Source organism: Pristiophorus japonicus, chromosome 3 (genome assembly GCF_044704955.1).
Source record: "Pristiophorus japonicus isolate sPriJap1 chromosome 3, sPriJap1.hap1, whole genome shotgun sequence".
Classification (NCBI taxonomy): domain Eukaryota; kingdom Metazoa; phylum Chordata; class Chondrichthyes; family Pristiophoridae; genus Pristiophorus; species Pristiophorus japonicus.
The window spans coordinates 241,499,913-241,526,753 of record NC_091979.1 but is presented as its reverse complement, the minus strand read 5'-3'; the positions used below and the strand labels follow the sequence as shown (position 1 = coordinate 241,526,753).

The following is a 26,841-nucleotide window of genomic DNA, read 5'->3' as shown; positions in this document are numbered from 1 at the left end:
GCTGCACTGGCACTGATAAATGCTAATCAGAATACAGTATGTAAGCCATCGCTATTATAAACACCAGGGCTATGCACATTACAGCACACGTCTTATTAGGAGGGGGAGAAAAATTGCTGCCAGTGTGTGTCCAACCACCCTGGCGTCTTGATTCTCTCGTCTATTTTTAAAAGGCCAAATTGACTTTCAACCGGAGAGCACACAGTGGCACAACTGGAGGATTCCCACAGATGAAAGATCGGTTATTATGCAAAATGATTGATCGTAGAGCTAATCGACAGAAACTTTGGAAGGAGCACGTTCTTCCCAGGTTAAGCGCAGAGCTCCTGGCATGAACTATAAACACTCCAATTCTGGTCTCTTGCACATCTCCGATTTCCTTCGCTCCACCATTGGCGGCCGTGGCCTTCAATTATCTGGGCCCTAAGCTCTGACATTCCCTCCCTAAACCTCTCCACCTCTCTCTCTCTCCTCCTTTAAAACGTTCCTTAAAACCTACCTCTTTGAGCAAGCTTTTGGTCACCTGTCCTAATATCTCATGTGGCTCGATGTCAAATTTTGTCTGATAATGCTCCTGTGAAGCGCCTTGGGATGTTTTACTATGTTAAAGGTGCTATACAACTGCAAGTTGTTGTTTGTTTAAAAGACTGTGATGTTTGAAGATTCGTATTGTACCAGTCAATCTCCCATGGCCTTGCACAAGTGGAGTCAAAACCAAGTGCAGTCTTCAGATGCGGCAAAGTTAGAAGGCAGGAGATAATTAGATCAGGGCATGCAAATGTAATTCAGTGACTATTTTGAAGTCATTTATTGCATCCTTATTGCTATATAATACTTTGCTTTGATTATTCTTTGTAACTAAATAGCAAAACATGCAGTAATTTGGGATACAGAAGTAGAATTGGTTGGTTTTGTTCCAATGCAATTCAGGCTGAGGAGCTGGGAAGTATAAAACTAATGCACCACTACGCCACCAACTGACAGGAGGGTGTAAGTACAGCGTGACAAGTTGAAATAGGCAGCTTCCGTTACAAAGGTGAACATAGGGATTTATAATGGCAAAAGTTGATACAAATGCAGGAACATGACAAGTAGTAGTAAGGTTTTGTAACCAGGAAGCATAACAAAGCAGATACAGGAGTGTTTAATATGTTATTTAGATATTACACAAACATTCCTAAATACTGATCAATGGGCAGGTAGTCACACTGCACTATCCATCTGCAGACGAATGCTTAGATACTCAAACTGCTCTTAGGGAAAAAAAGACTTGCATTTATATAGCGCCTTTCACGACCACCAGATATCTCAAAGTGCTTTATAGCCAGTGAAGTACTTTTGGAGTGTAGTCACTGTTGTAATGCAGGAAACACGGCAACCAATTTGCACTCAAGCAAGCTCCCACAACAGCAATGTGATATTGACCAGATAATTTTTTTTTAAACATAGTGCCATGGGATCTTATATATGTCCACTTGAGAGGGCAGACAGGGCCTCGGTTTAACGTCTCACCTGAAAGACGGAACCACTGACAGTGCAACGCTACCTCAGCACTGCACTGGAGTGTCACCATAGATTTTTTTTGTGCTCGGGTCCCTGCAGTGGGACTTGCACCCACAACCTTCTGACTCAGAGGCGAATTTGCTACCCACTGAGCCACAGCTGGCACACAGAACGAAGAGAAAGTAACTGTAGTCTACCAGAAATACAGCATACCCTTTACCAGGGCATCAACTGCCACCTCCCACACTTACATCATTCATACAAGAACTTTGGAAGATTTGGATAGTGATACGGGTGAAACACAAGGCACAGGTGATCTAGGGATTCCAGCAGAACAGGCTGAAACTCCTTCTGATTTGCCCAAGGATACAGATCTCAGTGGGCATACTTCTTTTTGGCTATAGTGGCAGCGACCTTCACCTCTTGAGTCAGAAGGTTGTGGGGTCATGCCCCACTCTAGAGACTCCAGCACATAAGTTGACAGCGATTGCTGCACTGTCGGAGGTGCCATCTTCCAGACAAGACGTCAAACTAAGTTCTCATCTGTCCCCTTAGGTGAATATAAAAAGGTCCCGTGGCGCCATTCAAAGAGCAGAGAAGTTCTCCCAATTTTCTGGCCAACATTTACCCTTCAATTAATATCATTAAAACAGATTATCTGGTCATTTATCACACTGCTATCTGTGGGTCCTTGCTGCCTGTAAATTGGTTGCTGTGTTACCCTACATTACAACAGTAACTATACTTCAAAAGTACTTAATTGGGATGTCCTGAGGATGTGAAAGGCACAATAAAAATGTAGCATTAACAATTTGGACTTGAGAATCAGAGTCTAATTTCAAAATTTGCTGATGGCACCAAATTGGAGGGGGGCAGGGGTGGAGTGGTATAGTTAATACTGAGGAAGAATGCAAGAAATCACAAGACGACAATAATAAACTTGCAGAATGGGCTTGTAATTGTCAAATTAATTAAATATAGGCAAGTGTGAGGTGGTGCATTTTGGTAGGAAGAATAAGGAGGCTACATACTGCTTGGATAATAAAGAGTCTAAATTGGGAAGAGTAGCAAAGGGATCTAAGGGTACAGATACACAAGTCACTAAAAGCAGCAACGCAGGTTAATAAGGCCATTAAACAAGCAAACCAAGCACTTAAGTTAATTGTTGGAGGGATAGAACTGAAAAGCAGAGGTTATGTTAAGCTTGTATATAACCTTGGTTAGGCCGCACCTGGTGAACAGTTCTGGTCTCCATATTATAAAAAATAAATAGAGGTACTAGAGAAGGCGCACAAAAGATTCACTAGAATGATACTGGAACTGAGAGGATATATCTATCAGGAAAGATGAACAGGCCGGGACTCTCTTCTGGAGATAAGAGAAGACGGAGGGGTGATCTGGTAGAGATTATGAAAGGGTGTTTTAGGGTATGCATAGAGAAAGAGTTTCCACATGGGGGAGTCCAAAACTAGAGGTCATAAATACAAGAGAGACACTAATAAATCCAATAGAGAATTCAGGCAAAACATCTTTACACGAAGAGTGGTAAGAATGTGGAACTCGCTACCACAAGTAGTAGTTGAGGTGAATGGTACAGATGCATTTATGGGGAAGCTGGATAAACACATGAGGGAGAAAGGAATAGAAGGATATGCTGATGGTTAGATGAAAAGGGGTTGGAGGAGGCTCGTGTGGAGCATAAATGGCAGTGTAGAATGACCTGTTTCTGTGCTATAGACTCTACTACTCTATGCAAGTTCTTTTGGAGCTGGGCAATCAAACAGACTATGAAAGCATTGGAAATTACTGCCAAATTGCCAACCCACAAGTGATGAATTGTTTTCTCAATATACCTCTTTTTAACGCAAAGTATTAAAAAGGAATATATGTGGAGGAGAAGGGTTAGAATTCCCAGGATTAACCCGGGCACGCAAAGGTCACAAGAAAACTATAGGCATTCTACAGGAGTACCCGAGTTTAAAATGCTGAAACTCAAACACCACAACCTAAAAAGATGGCTTGGACTCCAAGGACATTCCAGGATAAGACTGTGAAAGTCCCACGTTGAAAAGTACACTGTAAAAATATTGGACTGTTCAGCCACCGAAGGACTCATTTTTAGAGTGGAAGCAAGTCTTCCTCGATTCCGAGGGACTGCCTATAGTTTCTGTCTGACTGTCACACAGAATCACAGAAGTTTACAGCCATTTTGGCCGATCGTGCCCATGCCGGCCACAAGAGGCTATCCAACCTAATCCCACTTTCCAACTCTTAGTCCGTAACTCTGTAGGTTACGACACTTCAGGTGCACATCCTAGTACTTTTTAAATGTAGTGAGGATTTCTGCCTCTACCACCCTTTCAGGCAGTGAGTTCCAGACCCCCCATAATCCTCTGCGTGAATAAATTTCCTCTCAAATCCCCTCTAAACCTTCTACCAATCTGACCTCCACCACACTCCTTCTACTAATTACTTTAAAGCTATGCCCCCTGGTTATTGATCTCCCTGCTAAGGGAAATAGGCCCTTTCTATCCACTAAATCTAGGCCCCTCATAATTTTATACACCTCAATGAGGTCTTCACTCAGCCTCCTCTGTTCCAATTAAAACAAATCCAACCTATCTAATCTGTCTTCATAAGTTAGATTCTCCAGTCCCGGCAACATCATCATAAATCTGCTCTGTACCCTCTCCAGTGCAATCACGTCCTTCCTGTATTGCGGTGACCAGAATTGCATGCAGTACTCCAGCTGTGGTCTAACCAGTGTTTTATACAGTTCAAGCATAACCCCCCCTCCTGCTCTTGTATTCTATGCCTCAGCTAATAAAGGCAAGCATTCCACATGCCTTTCAGTCTTCCTCCTCTTGCCTTTTGTGCAAGTCTCTGCAGTTCCCAGCCCTCTCACTCTCCACACCTTTAAAACCTTTTGCTAAATCCATCTTTGAACAAAGGTTTTAGTTACCTGTCCTAACTCTTGCACCATGATATGGTGTCCACTCCATTACTCTAGTCAGTCAGCAACAAGTTAAAAGTCTTAAAAATGGTGTTAGGCTTAAAAGTTAATTTTTTTAAACTTTTGAGGGTGCATTTATTGTTTAAGAAGGATTAAGCATCACTATTGCAGAGTGCTTCTTTAAAACATAAGAATTTAAGAAATAGGAGGAGTAGGCCATTTGGCCCCTCGAGCCTGCTCCGCCATTCAATAAGATCATGGCTGATCTGATCCTGGCCTCAACTCCACTTCCCCACCCGCTACCCATAACCCCCGACTCCCTTATCATTCAAAAATCTGAGTATCTCCGTCCTAAATATATTGAAAGACACAGCCTCCACAACTCCCCGGGGTAGAAATTTCCAAAGATTCACGACCCTCTGCGAGAAAACATTTCTCATACATCAACAATCTCTCACCATTCAGCAAAGAGTTGTGGGTCATTAAGTGTAGTGGCTACAATACGAGCCCCTTGAGCTGGAGGGTTTGACCATATAGTACGGGCCACCTTCTCCATTTGAGATCGAATCCTGGTCAGATTGTCACTGTCCTTGGCCACAATACACAGATTCCCAACACGTTCATCTAAAAAACAAGGGAGGAAGCAAAAAGAAATGGATCATTCCGTTAACACTGAACTACAAGTTTCTTGCGTCCAAGGCAAATTTACCTGGAGTTAAGAAGATCATGGCTCCAGAAGCTTTTCCATGACTGCAACTCATCATTTCTCCAGTCTATTGTGAAATATACACAACCATGGCAAAACACCAAGCATGGACAATGACATTCAAGACTCTGTGATAGTGAAAAGCCAGCACCAAATGTCTGATATAGTGAGTTGGCTTTGAGCAGCCCCAATAGGACTATGAGGTTGCAGAATGAAATAAAGTTTCTTATTGAGCAGATAGTTAAATCCAAGACTTGCTTTGCTTTCTAAATCTTATCTAAAGATTGAGATTCCATAGATGATATCTCAGGACATCTACTGTACATTTTATCCAAGTGATTAGAATTATTCCTGCTACTAATATGACTGCCACAATAACTAGTATTTAAAAAGCACCTTAAAAAGTAGAAAAATGTCCCACAACACGTCAGAGGAGTGAGGAAAAAATGGATCCCAAGCCAAAGGAGAGATTAGATGGGGTGATCAAAGGGTCGGCTTTAAGGAGGGTCTTGAAGCAGAGTGAGGCAGAAAAGATTACAGAGAACGAGACCGAAGTGGCTGAAGGCACGGTCGCTGGTGCTGGGTAAAGGATTCTGGAGTCAAAAGAATAGTGTGTTTGAGGGTGAGAGGGAATATACGTACAGCTGGAGGAGGTTACAGAGATACAGAGGGCTGAGGCCACGAAGGAATTTAAACACACATTAGAATTTAAAATCCGAGGTGTTGGTGGACTGGGAACCAATGTAGGAAAATGAAGACAAGGGTGGAGGGGCGATTGATGGGCACGCAAGACTTTGTGTGGAATAGGATATGGGCTGCAGAATTTTTATGGAGAATGGGAATCTGACCAAGAGAATATTAAGAGTAACTGAGTCTGTAAGTGTAAAAAGGGCTTGGAAGGAAACTATTCCAGTCAGATTAATAGGAAAAATTAACTGAATGCTGAATTTCCTGGTCTTTAGATGCAATGCTAATTTTTCCAAAAACATTTTTTAAAAATCCAGAGTGAGAAAAGGCCATTCACCCCATTCAGTCAAAGCCATTCAGCCCATCAATCCTACTCCATCAAGATACCATGTACAATTATGGTCCACTCCCTAGCACCTGTTGATCTCCATAAATTTCTCTTCTCAATGCCCCCCCACAAAAAATAATTTAGTGTTGTTAAGTATTTCTTACAATCCTCAATCACCTTCGCAATGGAGATCAATCCAGTTCCTTTGTAAAGACATCACTTGACCCCAAATCCACTCCCTTCTCTTTCAGATGCTGGCTGACCTATTTATTGTACAGTTCCAGCACCGTCTGTTTATATTCAATCAAATCATTTTGGCAGCCACTTTGTTCTCAAAATGCATTATTGTTTTGTGATCAAAACAGGACAACCACTTACAAGTATTCATCATCGCAGCAAATAATAGAGACTAAAAAATGCCTTTTGGTGACTGGAGAAAATCTTTCAGATATGGTTGGAAAAAAAAAGAGAATAATAAGTTTAGCAACTCCCTTCCAAGATCTACATTACAAGTTAGGGTCTGACTTAGATACTTTCTAGGGTACAGTGGTACTGGTCACTCTCATAAGTAGTCTGAGCATCTTACATTTAGGGGTATGCCCATACCACCCAATGTCTAAATGTACCATTACATAGCCAAGGGATGCCTTGTGACCCAAACTAGAGAGGAACAGGAGGAGGCCATTCCTTTGAGTCTATCTGCCCTATCAACTCCTTCAATCATCTTAAACACCTCAAATTAGATCACCCCATAATCTTCCATAATCGAGGGAATGCAAGCCTAGTCCATGCAATCTGTGCTGATAACTGAACTCTTTTGGATAAAGCGTTGTTTGAATGTGTCCTTCTGTAATTGTTCGAAGGACTGAATCAGCTGGTGAGACGAGGTCAGATACCAATTCTTAAGATGCTTTATTTCACACTCAGCAAGTGAGCACGCAGTAATAGTCAACGCAAATTCTACTTAACTTGTTCAACCTCACCTCTCTCTTCGACATGGACATGGAAAGAAAATTAAACCACGCACCCTGTGCCTTTCGTGGGCTGACTGGCTTAGTTTTGGCATTATCTTTCTTTCAAACGACTTCCAAATGACCACCTGCATTTTGCAGCTTCTAGCTCCAGGCTCAGGGTTATGCGTCATTGCGTCTTTTAAAAAACAAATTGTCTGTCAATGAGTCTCTTTTATGGGCGGTGGCACTGAATTACTCCCTGTCGTAATTCACCAGTAGGCCAGTCAATAGAACTGGCTACCTCGCCTCCGCCCCCATGGGTTGAGAGTTTAAAGAGGACAGCTCCTGCTATTCTCAAGATGAATGAGGCGGGGGGGAGGGGGGGCAATCACCTGGCTAATGGGCCTGGGATGAGACAAAGGGCCCCAATTACATCAGTTGCGAATTCCGTAAACCATTCCATCTGACCTCAACACCCATATTCAGTGTCTACAGCCACTTATTTTAAACCTGCGCAAATTGGCTTTGTTTTAAAATGGAACCCTTAGATATAACTCTATTCAACACTACTTTCTGTGAAGAAAAGAAAATCAAAATATGACAGTCGATAAAAAGTTTTAAGAGAACCTGGCACATTTCAAATTGTCAAAAGTATTTTTAAAGAGTTATTTCAAGCTGAGGTCAATGAGAGATACTTCCCATTACTGAGGGGAAATTTCCACATTGACTTGGACTTGAAATTTTCCACAATCCATCAATCTATAAACTTTCCTTACCATTAACCATTAAATGCCAATTGATCTCAGGCCTGAGCTGGCTTACGGCAATTAGACTGTGTCCTTCTAGCTTAAAAATAAGAATATTGTTACACGGGACGAGACTCCTGGTTATAAAACAGCATACTAAACATAGAAACATAGAAAATAGGTGCAGGAGTCGGCCATTCGGCCCTTCTAGCCTGCACTGCCATTCAATGAGTTCATGGCTGAAAATGCAAATTCAGTACCCCCTTCCTGCTTTCTCGCCATACCCCTTGATCCCCCTAGTAGTAAGGACATCATCTAACTCCATTTTGAATATATTTAGTGAATTGGCCTCAACTACTTTCTGTGGTAGAGAATTCCACAGGTTCACCACTCTCTGGGTGAAGAAGTTTCTCCTCATCTCGGTCCTAAATGGCTTACCCCTTATCCTTAGACTGTGACCCCTGGTTCTGGACTTCCCCAACATTGGGAACATTCTTCCTGCATCCAACCTGTCTAAACCCGTCAGAATTTTAAACGTTTCTATGAGGTCCCCTCTCATTCTTCTGAACTCCAGTGAATACAAGCCCAGTTGATCCAGTCTTTCTTGATAGGTCAGTCCCACCATCCCGGGAATCAGTCTGGTGAACCTTCGCTGCACTCCCTCAATAGCAAGAATGTCCTTCCTCAAGTTAGGAGACCAAAACGGTACACAATACTCCAGGTGTGGCCTCACCAAGGCCCTGTACAACTGTAGCAACACCTCCCTGTCCCTGTACTCAAATCCCCTCGCTATGAAGGCCAACATGCCATTTGCTTTCTTAACCGCCTGCTGTACCTGCATGCCAACCTTCAATGACTGATGTACCATGACACCCAGGTCTCGTTGCACCTCTCCTTTTCCTAATCTGTCACCATTCAGATAATAGTCTGTCTCTCTGTTTTTACCACCAAAGTGGATAACCTCACATTTATCCACATTATACTTCATCTGCCATGCATTTGCCCACTCACCTAACCTATCCAAGTCACTCTGCAGCCTCATAGCATCCTCCTCGCAGCTCACACTGCCACCCAACTTAGTGTCATCCGCAAATTTGGAGATACTACATTTAATCCCCTTGTATAAATCATTAATGTACAGTGTAAACAGCTGAGGCCCCAGCACAGAACCTTGCGGTATCCCACTAGTCACTGCCTGCCATTCTGAAAAATACCCATTTACTCCTACTCTTTGCTTCCTGTCTGACAACCAGTTCTCAATCCATGTCAGCACACTACCCCCAATCCCATGTGCTTTAACTTTGCACATTAATCTCTTGTGTGGGACCTTGTCGAAAGCCTTCTGAAAGTCCAAATATACCACATCAACTGGTTCTCCCTTGTCCACTCTACTGGAAACATCCTCAAAAAATTCCAGAAGATTTGTCAAGCATGATTTCCCTTTCAGCTGACTTGGATCTATCATGTCACCTCTTTCCAAATGCGCTGCTATGACATCCTTAATAACTGATTCCATCATTTTACCCACTACTGAGGTCAGGCTGACCGGTCTATAATTCCCTGTTTTCTCTCTCCCTCCTTTTTTAAAAAGTGGGGTTACATTGGCTACCCTCCACTCCATAGGAACTGATCCAGAGTCTATGGAATGTTGGAAAATGACTGTCAATGCATCCGCTATTTCCAAGGCCACCTCCTTAAGTACTCTGGGATGCAGTCCATCAGGCCCTGGGGATTTATCGGCCTTCAATCCCATCAATTTCCCCAACACAATTTCCCGACTAATAAGGATTTCCCTCAGTTCCTCCTCCTTACTAGACCCTCTGACCCCTTTTATATCCGGGGTATTACCCAACTTACTGTGAGTAACACCACTGCTCGTGTTTAAAAACTTCAATAAATCTCGTATCCCAAGTTGTTTTGCTGGGTTGACTGGGAATGCGATGGATTTTATTTTATACGGATTTCACGATTTTTAAGCTGCAGCCAAAATTCCTACTGAACTACATCTGATCAAGTATGTAGTGCAGCCTTGGAATGACAAGCAGATGTAAAATCGCACTGATTGATCAAAAGAAAAGAACAAGAACAGCTGTCCCTATTGAGAGCGCACTCTCAATTTCTGAAGTGTATGGTGCCAACCAACTGTGGTCAATAGAGGGTCAACAACACCTAACTGCAGTTAGCTTGTCCCCAGTGGTGGTATTCACTGCCACTTCTGACCAACATCTTACTCTTGCGGGAAGTTTCCAGCCTGCACAACTCATTGCTGCATTAAGCGACCCCACTGCTCGCGTTTAAACACTTAAATAAATCTCGCACCCCAAGTTGTTTTGCTGGGTTGACTGGGAATGCGATGGGTTTTACTTTATACAGATTTCACGATTTCTAAGCTGCAGCCAAAATTACAAGCCATTGGGGGACAATCTTTTTTTAAATGAAACCTGGCTGCTTTTAGAATATGGGGGTTACATGTTCGAGTTTTTCAAACTTGCACTCCAAAATGGACAGGAAGAATTGCATTTTATGCATTTTATGCAGCACCTTATCGCACTTCGGTTGGCTGCTGACAAGAAAAAAGTGTGGCAGCCATTTTGTGAATCACGCGGTCCCACAAACTACAATGAGATGAATGACCAGTTAGTTTGTTTTTGGTACATTGGCAAAGAGTAAATGTAGCGTTTATGCACAGAAGAATCCATTTTCAATACTGCACTCATTCATTTCTAATTAACTTATTCTGTGAAACGCACGCACGCATGCACACACACACACATCCCAACAGCACAAAATCAAAACACAAGTTTTTCTGAGCATCACATGCCTTTGAGCATTTGCTTTGATCTATTTTAGGAAAGCGAAACAGGTGCAAATTATTACTTATCTATAGTGTTGCACACCCTGCTGCATTCACACTCACTGCCTGCCATCTTCTGGATTTTTAGCAGCATTGCACCAACAAGATTTTAATTCATAGAATCATGCAGCACTTAAGGAGGCCAATTTTCCCAACATGCCTGTGCCGACTCGAATTAGTGCCACTCCCATGCTCTTTACCCATAGCCCTGAAATTTTTTTTCACCTTCAAGTATTTATCCAATTCCCATTTGCAAGTTACTACTGAATCTACTTCAACCCCCCTTTCAGGCAGCGCTGCGTAAAAAGATTTTCATCTCCCTGCAGGTTCTTTTGCAATGATCTTAAATCGGTGTCCCCTGGTTACCAACCCTCCCATTCTACCCTATCAAAACCCTTTATTACATCTCCCCTTAACCTTCTCAGCTCTAATGGAGAACAATCCCAGCTTCTCCATTCTCTCCACAAAACTGAAGTCCTTCATCCCTGGTATCATTCTGATAAATTCCTATTGCTATAAGGAAGGGAGAGAAGAGAAGTTTTAAGGAAAAACACCTTGGAATTTTGCTGACTTTTGAGAAGCAAAATTTCCCTGCAAGTTTAGTATACACGATGGTATCGGTATTAACCCCTGCCCCCCCAAGCAGGAATGGTGCATTGGGCCCGGGGGGGGGTTCAGATCAGGCAGAGCCCACATACCAACCTGAGGCCGTTCCGTTCCCGCCCGGCACCATCTTATCTTTACCGGCTTTGAAGTCGGGTGAGGCTCCTGCTGAAGCCAGCCGAGGGCCTCAGTTAAATTTAAATGTTGCGCACCGGTAAAGATGCGATTCTCACGACGACTCTGGGGGAGCTCCGCCCAGAGTCAAGCTCACCGCATGACACCAGGGTAAAAATGTTTTAATTACTTTCCTGTGAAATCCTTGTGGGCCAGGAGGGGCAGGGATGCTTTCCTCAGGCACAGCAAGGGAGTCCTTGGGCCTCCCCAGCCCAGCCTTGCCTCACCCACTCGGCACTGGCATCAGCTGCCGAAGGTTTTGGGCGGGAGACAGTCCTGGGTTATTTAAATGGAGCCCAGGAGATCTCACGCTGAGATCCCCAATTGATGCTTCCCTCCCACCCCCAGTTAAAATCGAGGCCCATCTTTCTGTTGTAGAATTCTTCTGGATGTAAACGTGATACAAATAGCTAGAATTATAAAATCAATCTTCAGAACCTACTATAATTTTTAAAGGGCCAGTGATATTTTGCCCAAATCATTATGAGAGCATTCCTAAATGCTTAAACATTCAAATGCCTACCAACCCAGACATTTCTTCCCCACCGCCCCTCCCCTGCGCAACTCACCATTCTCTCTTGGGGGGATGGGTGGCGGGGGGGGGGGGGAGGCGTTAAAATCGATACCATCGTGTGTACTAAACTTGCAGGGAAATTTTGCTTCCCAAGTGCCAGTTTTCTAAACAATCACAGGCCCTGAAGTGGATGGCAGATGTCAATGTGGCATTTGTACAACGTTATTTTGTCTTGAGCTCGGCTGTGAGGTCTGGGGTGGCTGAGCTATGAAATTTCTTTAAAAAGGAGAGAGTGTGCAAAGGAAGAGAGGAAGAGGAGGGAAGTAGTCAGCAGAACCCTTTTTCTCAAGCAACTCCGTTGGTGCCAGTTCCAGAACAGCAGAGGGAGGTACTCACTCCTTTAGCAATGGAATTGTGTTTGAAGATATTTTGGCATGGGACATGGGGAGATGGGGGGGAAAGAGATAAAGACAACAGAGAGGGGAAAGTCATTATTAAGAGCAATAGGAATGACATTTTTGAGAACTATGCACGGTTGACAGTCACTCAGTGTTCCAGGAACATATCGCTGTTTGCAGATCAGTCGCAGCAGGGCTTTGTATAACTGTGTGTCATTGGTGCAAGTTACAGAGACTCTGATCCTACCCACTCCTCTGTACGTTTCACCTCACTACAGAATAAAGCTGTTTGATGATTCAAACCAATCTTCTCCGCTTCTGGTCCCAATATGGTACTACGGAGAGATACACACGTGAAAGATCACAGCAGGGCGCTATTGTTACATCTGTGGGTTATATCGTCATATGAGTAGGGTAGTAAGAACTAACTTCCATAAAACAAAGAGGCTCAGTCCTCTTAAGGGAGCATGTGAAGCCAATGAGCCAGAGAATGAATCCATAGCAAATTTGCAACAATTGGGTACACACACGCACCTCAAGTTATAAACCTGTGCCCTGCTGCACTTTGTGTAATTACTTACTTTCACATGTTCTTTGGAGCTGTGTCAGCTTTTATATTTAGGCACCATTTATGCTTGTGCAAGGTTATTTACTCGGGCAATAGAATGGGTTGCAGACTTCTCAACCCTCTTATGATTATACAGAACTTCAGGACATATTGTTGCTGCTTTGTCACTTTCCTTCCTTCACTGTTAAGTGTGCAAATGTACGGCTCCTTAAACATTCTAAAAGTTATTGGAAGCTGTTACTTACTGTATAGTCCAAAATTCTTAGAAAAGGACTGTGCACAGAAGAGTTCGAAATCCTGGCACACAAAGTAACGAACAGCCCAGGCATCTTTTTCTAAGTCTCCAGACGCGAAGCCCTGATAGGCTGAATCAAAGAACGGGAAAAGTAACCTTCTCTGCAAATGGACAGAAGATAAAGACATAAGGATACAACACAGAAAGAGTGCGAAACATTCAACGGATTACTTCCGGACCGTGGTTGAACTTCACTCCTCCAGACTTCCCAGCACTTCCAGCAAGTTCACCCGTGCATTTAGTTTGTTCTCTATGCATACTATGGGAAAGTTGTGAGTGCAGGATGCCATAACCATTTTTTGCTTCCAATGTTCCTCTCTTTATATATTGAGTATTCCCATGACTTCAAAGGTCTTGCCTTCGGTGTTTAATTAAAAGTTTGATTTCTTCGGATAAGACATTAAACCGAGGCCCCATCTGCTCTCTCAAATGGACGTAAAAGATCCCATGGCCCTATTTCGAAGGAGAGCAGGGGAGTTATCCCCAGTGTCCTTGGTCAATATTTATCCCTCAATCAACATAACAAAAACAGATTATCTGGTCATTATCACATTGCTGTCCGTGGGAGCTTGGTGTGCGCAAATTGGCTGCCACATTTCCCACATTACAACAGTGACTGCACTCCAAAAGTACTTCATTGGTTGTAAAGCGCTTTGAGATGGTCGTGAAAGACGCTATATAAATCCAAGTCTTTCTTTTCTTTCTATTCCTGCACTTCTAAAGGGACAACAAATGTCGATCGAGTCTACAATAGCCAGGTCACTCAAAAATGGTGGTTAGATAATGCCAGCAAGGTACATCAGACCATCAGTACACAAGAGTTTCCTAAAGGTGGCCACGGGAGAAGTCACCAGAGATGTACTGCTGCTACTCAGGATGTTATCCATTTTACTGCCAATTGGAGTTATTGAATTTGGAATAGCTCTGGTGTATTATTATGCCATTATTTTGAATCGGATACTGGAGGTACAGGATGCTCAACAGCACCCACTGTATGAACAATCTACACGTGCTGTGCCTTATAAGGTTTGCCGCACAAACAAAAACCAAACTAAATTTAGAGAAATTCAAACTAATGCCACTACTACCAAGTCCAGTATAGTTGAGCGTCAGCATTCCTTCATTACCCACTAGGCGTCATGTGTCCATCTCTGTCGCTTTCAGGTCAGTTTCTTAGTTATATTCGAAAATCAACCTGTGATCTCAGGACTCTAGCCGATTCAGAAGCAGAGTCCCAGTGTGGAAAAACAGATAAAATTACCTACCTACTTCATATAGTCTATCATTCTTCAAATTACAAACATTCTCCACACAGTGCAAGAGTCTTATCTGCCTTCAATATTTGTACTGAACACTTAAAGATGTCATCATGGCAGTACGGGTAAGTGGTATCACATGTGGTCTCCTGGTCCTGTTTGATATTAAGCCCCAGGACCTCTATCATTGCGCCATTTGCCAATTATAAACTAATCGTAAAACTAATGATTTTGCTGTGAGCGGCGAAGGATTGGTGTTTGCCGTTCACCTCGCGTTCGGGAGCCCAGAGACTATTTGTGGGCTTGTCAGTGGAGATTTCTAGTTTTCAGGCGTTTGATCCAATGCGGCGCCATCTACAGGGAATCTGTGGTGCCTACGAGCAGATCTGGAGAATGTTTTCTTTGGAATAGAGCAGGCTGAGGGAAATCTATTGAGGTGCACAGAATTATGAGGAGTCTCAATAGAGTGGATAGGAAGGACCTTTTTCCCTTAGTAAAGGTCAATAATGAGCTTTGTGAGCATCTACACAGTGGAAGGAAAGCATGTGACAGATAAGACAATGGGACAACTTCTCAACCCAACTAAAATACAGCTGATGTACAACAGCAGACGTCACATAAGAATTAGGAGGAGTAGGCCATATAGTCCTTCGAGCCTGTCCTCCCATTTAATAAGATCATGGATGATCTTCGACGTCAACTCCACTTTCCCGCCCAATCTCCATATCCCTTGATTCTCCTAGAATATATCTATCTCAGCCTTGAATATACTTAACGACTCAGCATCCACAGCCCTCTGGGGTAGAGAATTCCAAAGATTCACAATCCTTTCCAAGTGAAGAAATTCCTCCTCATCTCAGTCTTAAATGGCCGGAGACTATGCCCCCCAGTTCTCGGCTCTCCAGCCAGGGGAAACAACCTCTTAATATTTTATGGAACAATCAGGATCATCTAGTCGGTGCTGGATGTGATCACGGTCCAGTCAAGTACACTGTCTATAGTGTGTAAAATTCTAATTCGTGCCTTAATACGCCGTATGCTAATACTCATGAATTTTGCTCTCTGTGGCCATCTAGAGATGATGGAATCAGTTAGTGGTGTTACTATATGATCCAAATAGCATAGCTCTCTTTTTTTATTGGCTTTTATCCTGAAACAGACAGCAGAGTATGATATTTGGTATTTGTGTCCAGTGCCAGCAACTTAAGTCTTCTAGGAAACTTGAAAAGGGATCCAAAATACCCTGAAGGTGGCCAAATAATTTATTTGCAATACATTACGTAAAGTAACCGAACCGAGACAACAAAGAATCAGCCTTTAGCTGGTGAAGAGTGAACTGCCACAGGTCCTGGAGTTTTATAGAACATGGCAGTTGAAGACAGCGCACAGTATTTTTCAGTATGCTTAGAATCTATCAAGCTAAACTACATTGCTAATGTCTGTGGATGATGCCGAATTTCTGCAAGTTATAAAACAAAAATCAAAAAGAAACAGATAGGCCATTTATTTCCAGCTATAGATTAAGGGTTGTGGAAAGGGACACTGCAGGTTAATTTTACAAATTCACCCCTCACCATACACAAAAAAAGCACACACTACTTAAAGTTCCAGTCTCCTCTCCTTCAGGTATTGAGTTCACTATTAGTTTTTATAATTATGCAAAAAGGAGTGGGACTGACATCTGTTTATTTTCAGGATTTTATACTGGTGATTGGATGTGTCAAACCATCAGTACACTGTTCAGGTGATGGTGAGGAAGTTAACAGTGCACAGGGAATCAGGAAAGTTACCACCCCTCCCACCACCCCCAAGCCTGTTTCTTCAGTTCCTCTTGGAGTGGAGCTCGACAATCAAGAAGGCAAGTCCAGCGCATTACTAAGAGCGACAGAAAGCTTCAGTCTACACTTCTGATTCCAGACCAGTAACTTAATGCTCCTGAGGTTTTGCTGACTGCATGATGATGAAGCAAGAAATGATTAAATTGAATTTAGTTCAATTGAATGTTGTGCAATGTCAGGCTGGATGCAAAGTAAATTTAAAACCACCTGACAATGTTTAAGCAGTTGTACATCAAACATTACTCCTACACAAGTGGAATTGTGAAATGTTTACCAAACCCTTTAGAAATGCAAACCAAGGGTATTACAATACAAAGTTCACAGCTATCCATACCAAGTCCCAGACAGTATGGGACTGTTTTGTCAATCTTGTATTTCCATGTTTTCGTGATTTTACAAACCTACAGGCTAATCTGGGTATGACACATTGAAGATAAAACTCAACTCAAGCTAACTTAGATGGTATGATTACATTTAAACGGTTAATGCCGCCGTACTCAAAATTCCCCACGTGAATTTCAAATGCACAGGGCACAAAATGTATCCTTTAACTGAATGGTAATAGCATCCAGTTTATTTTGCCCGTCACTAAATAGACTTTAAAAACGGCTCTTGCTGTACCTTCATGACCTCGGCAATCTTCTTCCATTCCTCTTGACTCGGGTCCGTACCAGTTGGATTGTGTGCACACGCATGCAGCAAAAAAATGGAGAATTCTGGAGCTTTCTAGTGGTAAAGAGGAAAAGAAACCCCTAAACTCAGTGTTATGTACATACAAGCAGGAGGATGGACGATTAATTCAGGCTAAAAAACAATAGGTGGCTAGTCATTCTACTAATTACTGTGCCAGCCAATGGTCCCCCGAATTTTTTTTGGGGTGCACGGTCCCTTTAACAGGCCGCACGCCCCATTCAAAATTTCGCACATGCACAAAATCTCCCCTTGAAAAGCCGGTAAGCGGCCTATGCGGGACTTCCAGCTTAGCCGGAACGTTGGTTCACCACACTTCTTCATTCCCGCTCCCCATCTACGCAATCACCAAAGCTTTAAACTTTCCTCAAGTCAATGCTTCTGACTAGAGGTGCCCAATCTGCAACCCGAAGGCCACACGGTCCTCAAGCCTGGCAACCAAAGCACGGTCTTTGCACAAATATTTGGAACCAAGTCCTCCGTCTTCTCCCTCAGGTGGACGGAAAAGATCCCACGGCATTATTCGAAGAGCAGGGAAGTTCCCCTGGCCAATATGCATCTCTCAACCAACACCTAAAACAGATTATCCGGTCATTTATTTAATTGCTGTTTGTGGGAGATGGCTGTGTGCAAATTGGCTGCTGCATTCCCTACATTGCAACAGTGGCTACACATCAAAAGTACTCCATTGGCTGTAAAGCACTCTGGGACGTTCAGAGGTTGTGAAAGGCATTATATAAAAAGCAAGTCTTTCTTTTTTTGTTTCTGGTTTATCGAGGTTGAATTTCATTGACCTGGAGGCTTGGGCAAGGCTCTTTTTAGCACAGTTACCTCACCACAGATACCTCACTGATGGGAGAAATTCATTTGAACACCAAGATTTAACCTTCATATTTAGTGGCTTTAAACGTCATACGTTACTCCCGAACTGTGCACCTACGCAGCCCACGAGGACAAAAGCTTGTTCACCCCTGTTCGAGACCAACTCCATGGTCTAGATGTAGCTACAGCTGTCACCATTGGTACAGCTGTTGCTAGCTGCTGATTGTGGGAACAATCCTGTCTACTGAGCTCCTCGCTGTACAACACACAATACTTTTGAGTGAAGTGCCATAACAATGTTACTGTTCAGGAGAAGCTGAAGCATACATTAGACTGCACTGATAATATTGCCAATCCTCCGCTTTCCCAGTGTGTCAACAAAAGGAACTGCAGAAATTCTGGCATTCCAAGCCAATCATAATGTGCTATTCACAGATTAAAAACCAGACACTTTCTCATCGCCTGTTGTATAGCTAAAGTCATTGTTCCGATTTACTTCCGCCCCCTCCTGGTGGTGACTCATTCGAGGATACAACTCCCAGGTGTCAGATGCTATCCAGTACTTCACTCAAGTGGCCACACAAGAGCTTGGACATTGAGCAACAATCCTACAGGGTGGCATTGCAAGGGAGCCTAACCTTCTCCTCACTAGACACCTACTCTTACATGAAGAGCAACCATTGTGGCTAAATGACCTTTCTATAATGGGACACCCAAAATACACACAGGACTCCAACTCTGTCCTCACCATTTGCATGTAGAATTTTATCCCTTGGCTCTTGTACTCGATGGCCCTACTTATAAAACCTAAAATGCTAATGGCATGTTTATGGCTTTAGCTACCAGTACTCTATCCGCACTCACGCTTTCAAGAAGTTACGTATTTCAGACTGTTCATTCCCTCCACTTCAGTATCATTCCATTTATAATTAGGATTATATTTGCAATTCAGTAGATTACATTTCATCCTTCTACATTTTGCCCAGTTAAGCTTTGGATCAAATTTTTATTCATTTACTCTAGGATATCCCCTTATTCCTTTTTAATGCTGCCTTTTTGAATTAAATGCAACAAATGCTGGCAGACATTTCCTCTCGCTAATTGCTTTTATAGCCTGCTTTACTGTTTGCCAAACCTTCTTTTGTGTCATCAGGAAATTTCAATATTGTGATCTCTATTATTCCAGCATCATTCGTAAAAACTGACAATATTTATTACATATCTCTGCCGTACCTTCATCCTCCACAACTAGATTTCCCCCCTCCATCCCGAGTGGTCCTACCCATTCCTTAATTATATTTTTTGACATTCCTATAAAAACTCCATTTCATTTTATACTATCTGCTAGCTCATTTCACATTCCCTTTTAGCCCTTCGAGTCTTTCCTTTGAACTCCCCCCTGGACTTTCTCTATTTCTTATGATTTTCTCGATTATTGTTGAGCCTAGTTTTATCGTGTGCGTCCCCTTTTAAGATTCTTTAGTGCTAATCTCCCTATTTATCACAGAACAGGGGGGGGGGGGGGGGCAAAGAAAAGAACAGCAGATTTATCAGAGAAATATGTACCAAGGAGGAGCCGATTTCATCTGGGCAGACTGCAAGCACAGCCTTCACTAGAGGTTTTGCCATAAACCCGGCACTTGAAAGAGCAAAATAATCAAGTTTTACACTGAGCAAATTTTGGATAAATGGCTGAAATAAAAAGTGCATTAACAAAGCGTACCTCCATATCATCCAGAAGTCCTTGTAGATCGAGGCCACGCTTGGCTGGCTCCCAGTAACGATAGCTGCGAATGTTGGTGAACCCGGCAGCAGTGAACACTCCATTGTGGTTTTCTATGAACAAAATGTTAATGTTACCACTGCAATTAAGTATCCAAACCTTAAAGCTTCTGATGTGTGAAGAGGTTGCAAGACAACACCCTCCAAGACGGAGAATGAAGAAGAACAGTGGGTGTTATCATCTGGTATGTGAAGTATTTGATTTGGTTTCCCTGGCCCCTGCTGTCATTTACTTTACTTTAATCGACCTCTCTCCTCTGAAGATGGAGAGTCACGTTCTAGCTAATGAGGCGAAGTTTAGAAAGTGCTCCATTAGCACTGTCACAAAGAGGTTTCTCTCTCACGGAGAAAGGAGAGGTAACCTCCGTCTCCATCGATACAAAAAGGAACTCTTAATCTGCTCCTATTTCTTATGTAATATTGGGAGTTCTGCACCATTGTATCGAGGCGGTGAATTGGGCTGGATGTGTTTCAAAAGCGGAGTGTCAATTCTGAATTGATCATCAATCGTTTGCTGAATAGGAAACAGCAGCGGTTATGGCACCGGACTAGTTGCCCAGATGTTGTGGCTTCAAATTCCACCATAATCTGGTCATTGGTGGGCTGCTTCAGAGAAAGTGACCACAAAAGCTGCCAGACTGTAGTAACAATTCAACTGGTTTCACCCTGACCCAATCTAGCCCACTAGTGGCCATGGTCCAACACAAATTGTTGCCTCTCAATGCCCTCTGAAGTTTGAAAAGAACAAATCACTACACCCCAGCATCATGGGGCAACAAGAAAGGCGTAAATGTAGTCCTGCCAGCACCCAGAGAATTTTTAAAAAATATGAAGGGGTGAAAAAACAAGCACGTTAGCGAGAGGAAGTGTCCGCCAGCTGAGGAGAGACATTACAGCATTTGTTGCATTTAATTCAAAAAGGCAGCATTAAAAAGGATTACTGGGATATGCCTAGAGTAAATGAATAAAAGTTTGATCCAAAGCTTAACAGGGCAAAATGTAGAAGGATGAAGTGTAATCTATTGAATTGCAAATATAATCCTAATTATAAAAGAATGCTATAATTACTCTGAATTAGTCTGTGCTACTTATGCTTTGAAGCAGTTAGAAGCAGGGCAGGAGCAGATTTTGCTCAGAATTCTTCCATTAGTAATGGAAATCTTTTATGATATTTAAGATCAAGAAGCAATTCTGGAAATTACACTTCACCCTCATTGACAAAAGACCTTTCAATTAGGCTACGCAATGATCTGGGGAACGTAACAATAAAGGATTGGGAGTTTATAATTGTTTGTGAATCCATTCATTTATCATAACTCAAGGGATAGAATAATGTGATGGCCACTCACCTAATAACATGACTCAATTTAATGTCAGGCAAGAGAATTTCCCAGGATTGATGTCTGCACTGGCGAAACAAATTACAACCTAGCTCGTAGAATACAGGCACCGCTGGGTGAATGTCTTTTTACCCACGGCTCCTACCCTTCCCCTTTTATTCTCCTGCAGGTGTTGACTCTTTTGTTGGAGTACAGTTCCATACAGTTCATGCAATCATTACTCATAATGCGCCTAGACAGTGAGCGTCAACAGGCTAGTTTGTCCATTGGGAGTGGGAAGGGGGGGCTGGGCGGTCACAGCCAAATGCAATTGTATTCTCATCCCATGTCCCCACATTCGCACTGAATAATGATCAGGAGCGGGTACCATGGCTGATTTTCCCCTCTAACTTAGGACCGCTCATGCCAATTGTCGCACTCCCACCTCTGCATTAATTGGGATCAATCAACTCGGGACCGGCCCGGGATCAAAACAGAGCTTACTGGTCCATTTGGCTCATTTGATACAACCCATAAACAGGTATTTTTTACCAATCAAAAAGGGGTAACCTGTTTTTTCTAGAGCAAGTGCCACCCTCCTTTCAGAGAACAGTGAAGGTTGGGTGATTGAATATATTTAAAGGTGGAGATAGACAGATTTCTGAACGATAAGGGAGTCAGGGGTTATGGGGAGCGGGCGGGGAAGTGGAGTTGAGGCCAGGATCAGATCAGCCATGATCTTATTGAATGGCGGAGCTGGTTCGAGGGGCCAAAATGGCCTACTACTGCTCCTATTTCTTATGTTCCTGGTTCCCTCGGTATACACACCACCGACTGGTGAAAGGGCTGAACAGGGATGTCTGTTCCCAGGCCTCTGTCAATGCCAGTCTTGGACCACTCTCTAGGAATCATATCCAAGAGCAGTAGATTCTACCTCACTTGTTCTCCATTCAGCAGTCTCCTCACAGCAGTGCGGCTGAGATGGGGGGAGATGGGGGCGAGGGGAGAAATTAAAGCTCCCAACAACACTTTGAACTCCTGTGTCTCAGTGCCCCGATACACTTTGCCATAAAGCCATCCAATCAATTTAGTTTTCAGCCTCATGATTCCACAACTGGGAAGACAATTTGGTAACAAATAAGGCCATAAAAGAAAAGGTTTATTATACTTTGTGCACTCATCACCTACAATAAGAAATATCAAACCGACCCTGAATAAGTAAGTTTCACATTACACAATAAGTTACTGCGTAATGTGAAACATATTTTAAAAACCATGTCCACAACAACCAGAAATTTACAGTACGGAAGGAGACCAATTTGGCCCATCGTGTCCGCGCTGGCCGACAAAAAACCATCCAGCCTAATCCCACTTTCCAGCTCTTGGTCTGTAGCCCTGTAGGTTATGGCACGTCAAGTGCATATCCAGGTACTTTTTAAATGTGAAGAGAGTTTCTGCCTCTACCACCCTTTCATGCAATGAGTTCCAGACCCCCACTACCCTCAGGATGAAAAGGTTTCCCCTCAATACCTCCTACCAATTACTTTAAATCTATGCCCCCTGGCTGTTGACCTCTCTGCTAAGGGAAATTGGTCCTTCCTATCCATCCTGTAATGTCTTCCCTCTGCTACGAATGGGTTTTGGCCAACTCATCCCAGTTCCTGTAGGCATAGATCCGTAGCACAAAACTGTCCGTAACCTGGCAGTAACTAAGAAGTCACAAGAATGGCTGGTGTGGGAAAAGAGAGGGGGGAAACAAAATCCCATTGATGTGATAAGTAATGTTTTGAAGTTGGTCTTAATTGGGCTGCGCCTGAGTCAAAGAAAGTTTTATTCTGCAGCAAGAGTGAAAGGATCGGAATTACTCAACAAAAAAGTAACTAAACAAGTAGTTAGGGCTTTTATCCCCTTCAATTAAACATAAGAACATAAGAAATAGGAGCAGGAATAAGCCATACGACCCCTCGAGCCTGCTCCACCATTCAATATCATGGCTGATCGAATCATGGACTCAGCTCCACTTCCCCGCCCACTCCCCATAACTCCTTATCCCCTTATCGTTTAAGAAACTGTCTATTTCTATCTTAAATTTATTCAATATCCCAGCTTCCACAGCTCTCTAAGGCAGCGAATTCCACAGAATTACAACCCACTGAGAAGAAATTTCTCCTTATCTCTGTTTTAAATGGGCTGCCCCTTATTCTAAGACCATGCCCTCTAGTTCTAGTCTCCCCCATCAATGGAAACATTCTCTCTGCATCCACCTTGTCAAGCCCCCTCATAATCTTATACATTTCGATAAAATCACCTCTCATTCTTCTGAATTCCAATGAGTAGAGGCCCAACCTGCTCAACCTTTCCTCATAAGTCAACCCCCTCATCCATGGAATCAACCTGGTGAACCTTCTCTGAAATGCCTCCAAAGCAAGTACAGTGTATATCCTTTCGTAAATATGGAAACCAAAACTGCACGCTGTATTCCAGGTGTGGCCTCACCAATACCAATAGCTGTAGTAAGACTTTCCTGTTTTTATACTCCATCCCCTTTGTAATAAAGGCCAAGGTACCATTGGCCTTCCTAATCGCTTGCTGTATCTGCATACTATCCTTTTGTGTTTCATGCACAAGTACCCCCAGGTCCCACTGTACTTTTGCATTTTTCTTTCGCTTTGCGAGTTACATAGCAACCAAACCCTGCCAAGTACTCTTGAAGTGTTTTTGCGGTGCTCCATTTACAGAATGCCTTAAGACAGCAAATGCAAGCAATGTCACATCAGCCTATTTGCCTTTTGGCCCGAATCTCCCAAGACAATTCATGGTCATCAGCAAAAAGCAGCTGGTAGAACTGAACTCGGTTGCGTTACAATCCTTAAAAAAATGCCGCGAAATTTCAATGGACAAGTACGTACCCCAAGTAGGTGCTGAAACATATACTGGCGTGGATGCATTGTTGGTTCCATTGTACCAAAGGTGCAGAAAATCAGCACCAATGCGAAGAGCACCAGTTCCTCCTAAACACTGCACGCCTCCCACCTGACACAAGAAAGTCACACATCAATCTCAGATACAAAATAGACCAATGGTTAAAAAAAAAGACGAAGTGTACGTGGGTAGACCTCATCATTTTGAGGCTTGAAACAAAAAAAATTTTTTAGATTTACTACAAACAAGCAAATGAATTCTTCCCCACTATTTGTACCAGTGTCTGACTATATTTTTCATTTGCAAAGCAATCAGCTGAGCATATTAAGATGCCAGCACTCGCAACTCAACCGTAGAATCCCGCATTAATACAGTAGCAACTTCATGCCATAACAACTAGCTCACCTGGGGAGGACGTACAAAAACTATAGAGTACATGTAATGCCGTGCATATCCCTCAATTCAAAACACATCTTAAACGGAGTCTTGTTTTAATGAAAATGTAGGATTTAAATTAAATCATTTACCACCTTCTTTACAGGGTTATTAAGTTAATCACTGCGGTAATTTCATTGATGGTTTGGTAGAGCCCTATACACCATTTAAAAACACCTCAAATATTCACTTCTCAACCAGTGTGTCGTTTTGTAAATGGTTTTTTGCTACAACTTTGAAATTGGATTTTCCTATTGTGTGTGCTCTCCCTCATTCTTTCAAAACAGCTCAATGTCATGTCAAAATCATACTGGTGCAAATTTTCCTCCATTTGCTAATGTTAGCCAACGTTTGGGTGTAACTATGAAGCGGTTTTGCTGCTTTTGTCCACCATTCAGAGCACCAATGCACAGGTATGGGCTTGGCTGCCTGCAGACCGGCACTCCCAAATTTTGAAGGGAACTAGTTATCAGCAATGAACGCTGTAAAAAAAAATTTGGGCTGCGTGCACCATTCAAAATTCCATGCATGTGCTTTTTTTTTCCCAATTTAAAAGTTGGCTCGCCAGCTGCACAGGACCCCTAGAGCGCTGCGCAGCCATGCAGCTTAAAGGTAACGTTGGTTACCAGGTGTACAACATAGTGGGGTCTTATTTAATGTTGCCGTGCCCACTTAGCTCCAGCACTGTTACCCAATGTGTAAAATCTGTTGCCAGAGGCACAGAAAGTCTGCATCGATGCAAAGAACAGCAGTTCTACCTAAATGACATGCGAGTTCTGCAGCACTGATATAACCCTGTAAATGCTCATTAATTCAAGGCACATTTCAAACTGGACCTAGTTTAAATGATCGCATTGGGATGAAAATAAAATCACATCTGCACCTCCGAACAGGTGCAGATGGTTTGGTTCAACACCTTGCACCACCAAATACATCTCAAATGTTCCATTATTTACGCCACGTCCCAATTCATATGTTTAAGAATTCAGATCTACACAAACTGGGAGACTTACCCTGTTGTCTGCAATTGCAGGACTGTTCTTTCCGAGAGCTATTTCACAAGCACTGTTGGTGAATTCTGGAAGGCCCAGAATGGGCATGTATTCATGATTAAGACTGGAATCATTAGCAATCTGTTGTTCCACCTTCTTCACGACAGGCAAGACCCAGGGTTTCCCTTCATCAGTACGATAAGCTACAAGGGACAAGCAGGAAAGGAGAGCAAATGAACAAACTTGTTATGGAACACGGCTAAAGGACATTGCAGTACTAATGCACTGCAACTGCCTGTTGTACATGCCCATCAATCAAGACACATTAAATGGAACGGGGTTAAAAGGAATGGTTAAAGATTCAACGTAATCACACATCTACCTTGTGAGCATGGTTAATGTTTAAAGTTACGTCTGTTGCAATCTGAGCATAATGTAACTTTTGACGAGACTGAGCTGTGAGGCTGTAAACTGCAAGTCAAGAGAAAGGAAACTATAAAATCATGGAACTCTTCAAAAAAAATTATAAAGATACAATTTGGCATTTCACAAACTTTTCACAGCCAACGAAAGCTCCAAATAACTTTTGTGCAGGAGTGAGTGGTTATACTGAACAAGTATTCGGAATTTAGCACAGATTAGCAGTGCTCACTAAAAGATTGGAGACTATAGCTGCTTTATGCATGGACTGAAAGAGGAGTACAAAGCCAGGAATTTATGGTCAGGCTGACAGCGAACTGGCAGCCTTCGCCGACATTCGGCCTTCAGAATTGACCGCAACGTCAGGATTTGGCACATGCGCAGGCGGAAATCCTGAAGTAGCGGTCTGTCGTTGACAGCTCCGACACAAGCTGCATGGTGTCCCCCCGTACCCCCAACCCCTCCAACTCCAACTCCCCCCCCCCCACCACCACCACACCACTCCACCCCCCCCACACACACCACTCCACCCCCCCCACACACACCACTCCACCCCCCCCACACACACCACTCCACCCCCCCCACACACACCACTCCACCCCCCACACACACACTACTCCACCCCCACACAACCCCACCCCCCACAACCCCACCCCACCTGTTAGCGTTAGTGTTTTCTTAGAAGAATCACTCAACACTCAGGGTCGGTTCCAATGCTGAAGCAGCTTTTATTACGCTCAGCGGGAAGGAAAAACTCAGGACCGTATCCAGGTTTCTCTTCACAGAACAAAGAGTTACATGTACCTTTATATGTTTTACAACAGTTAAAAAACAGCTTACTGCAGTTACACAGCTCATCACGGCTGGACACAAGCCAATCATAACGATTATAGATTACATATAGGTTTTTTAATCCAATAGAATTCTCCTAGTAACCAGGGAACCATTGTCAATTTGGGTTGATCGATGACTTTATATGTTCTCTCCCTAGTTCTTTCATCTGGGAGAAATAATTGGTTTGTAGCCTTGTTTACAGCAAATGGTTTCCCTCTTATCTTTCTTCCTGGGGAATTAATTGGTTTA

General features: G+C 43.0%; 1 protein-coding gene across 1 annotated transcript in view; it reads right to left on the bottom strand.

The window, feature by feature from the left end:
• The window catches only part of got1 (glutamic-oxaloacetic transaminase 1, soluble), a 70,299-nt gene that overhangs the window by 25,164 nt on the left and 18,294 nt on the right, over nucleotides 1-26,841 (bottom strand). The window contains exons 2-7 of the mRNA XM_070876470.1: nucleotides 25,360-25,541; nucleotides 23,899-24,022; nucleotides 19,612-19,724; nucleotides 16,998-17,102; nucleotides 13,233-13,383; nucleotides 4,915-5,080 (exon numbers count right to left, since the gene is read on the bottom strand). Coding sequence (XP_070732571.1) covers nucleotides 4,915-5,080; nucleotides 13,233-13,383; nucleotides 16,998-17,102; nucleotides 19,612-19,724; nucleotides 23,899-24,022; nucleotides 25,360-25,541 — 841 coding nt within the window. The remainder of the gene's footprint in view (nucleotides 1-4,914; nucleotides 5,081-13,232; nucleotides 13,384-16,997; nucleotides 17,103-19,611; nucleotides 19,725-23,898; nucleotides 24,023-25,359; nucleotides 25,542-26,841) is intronic.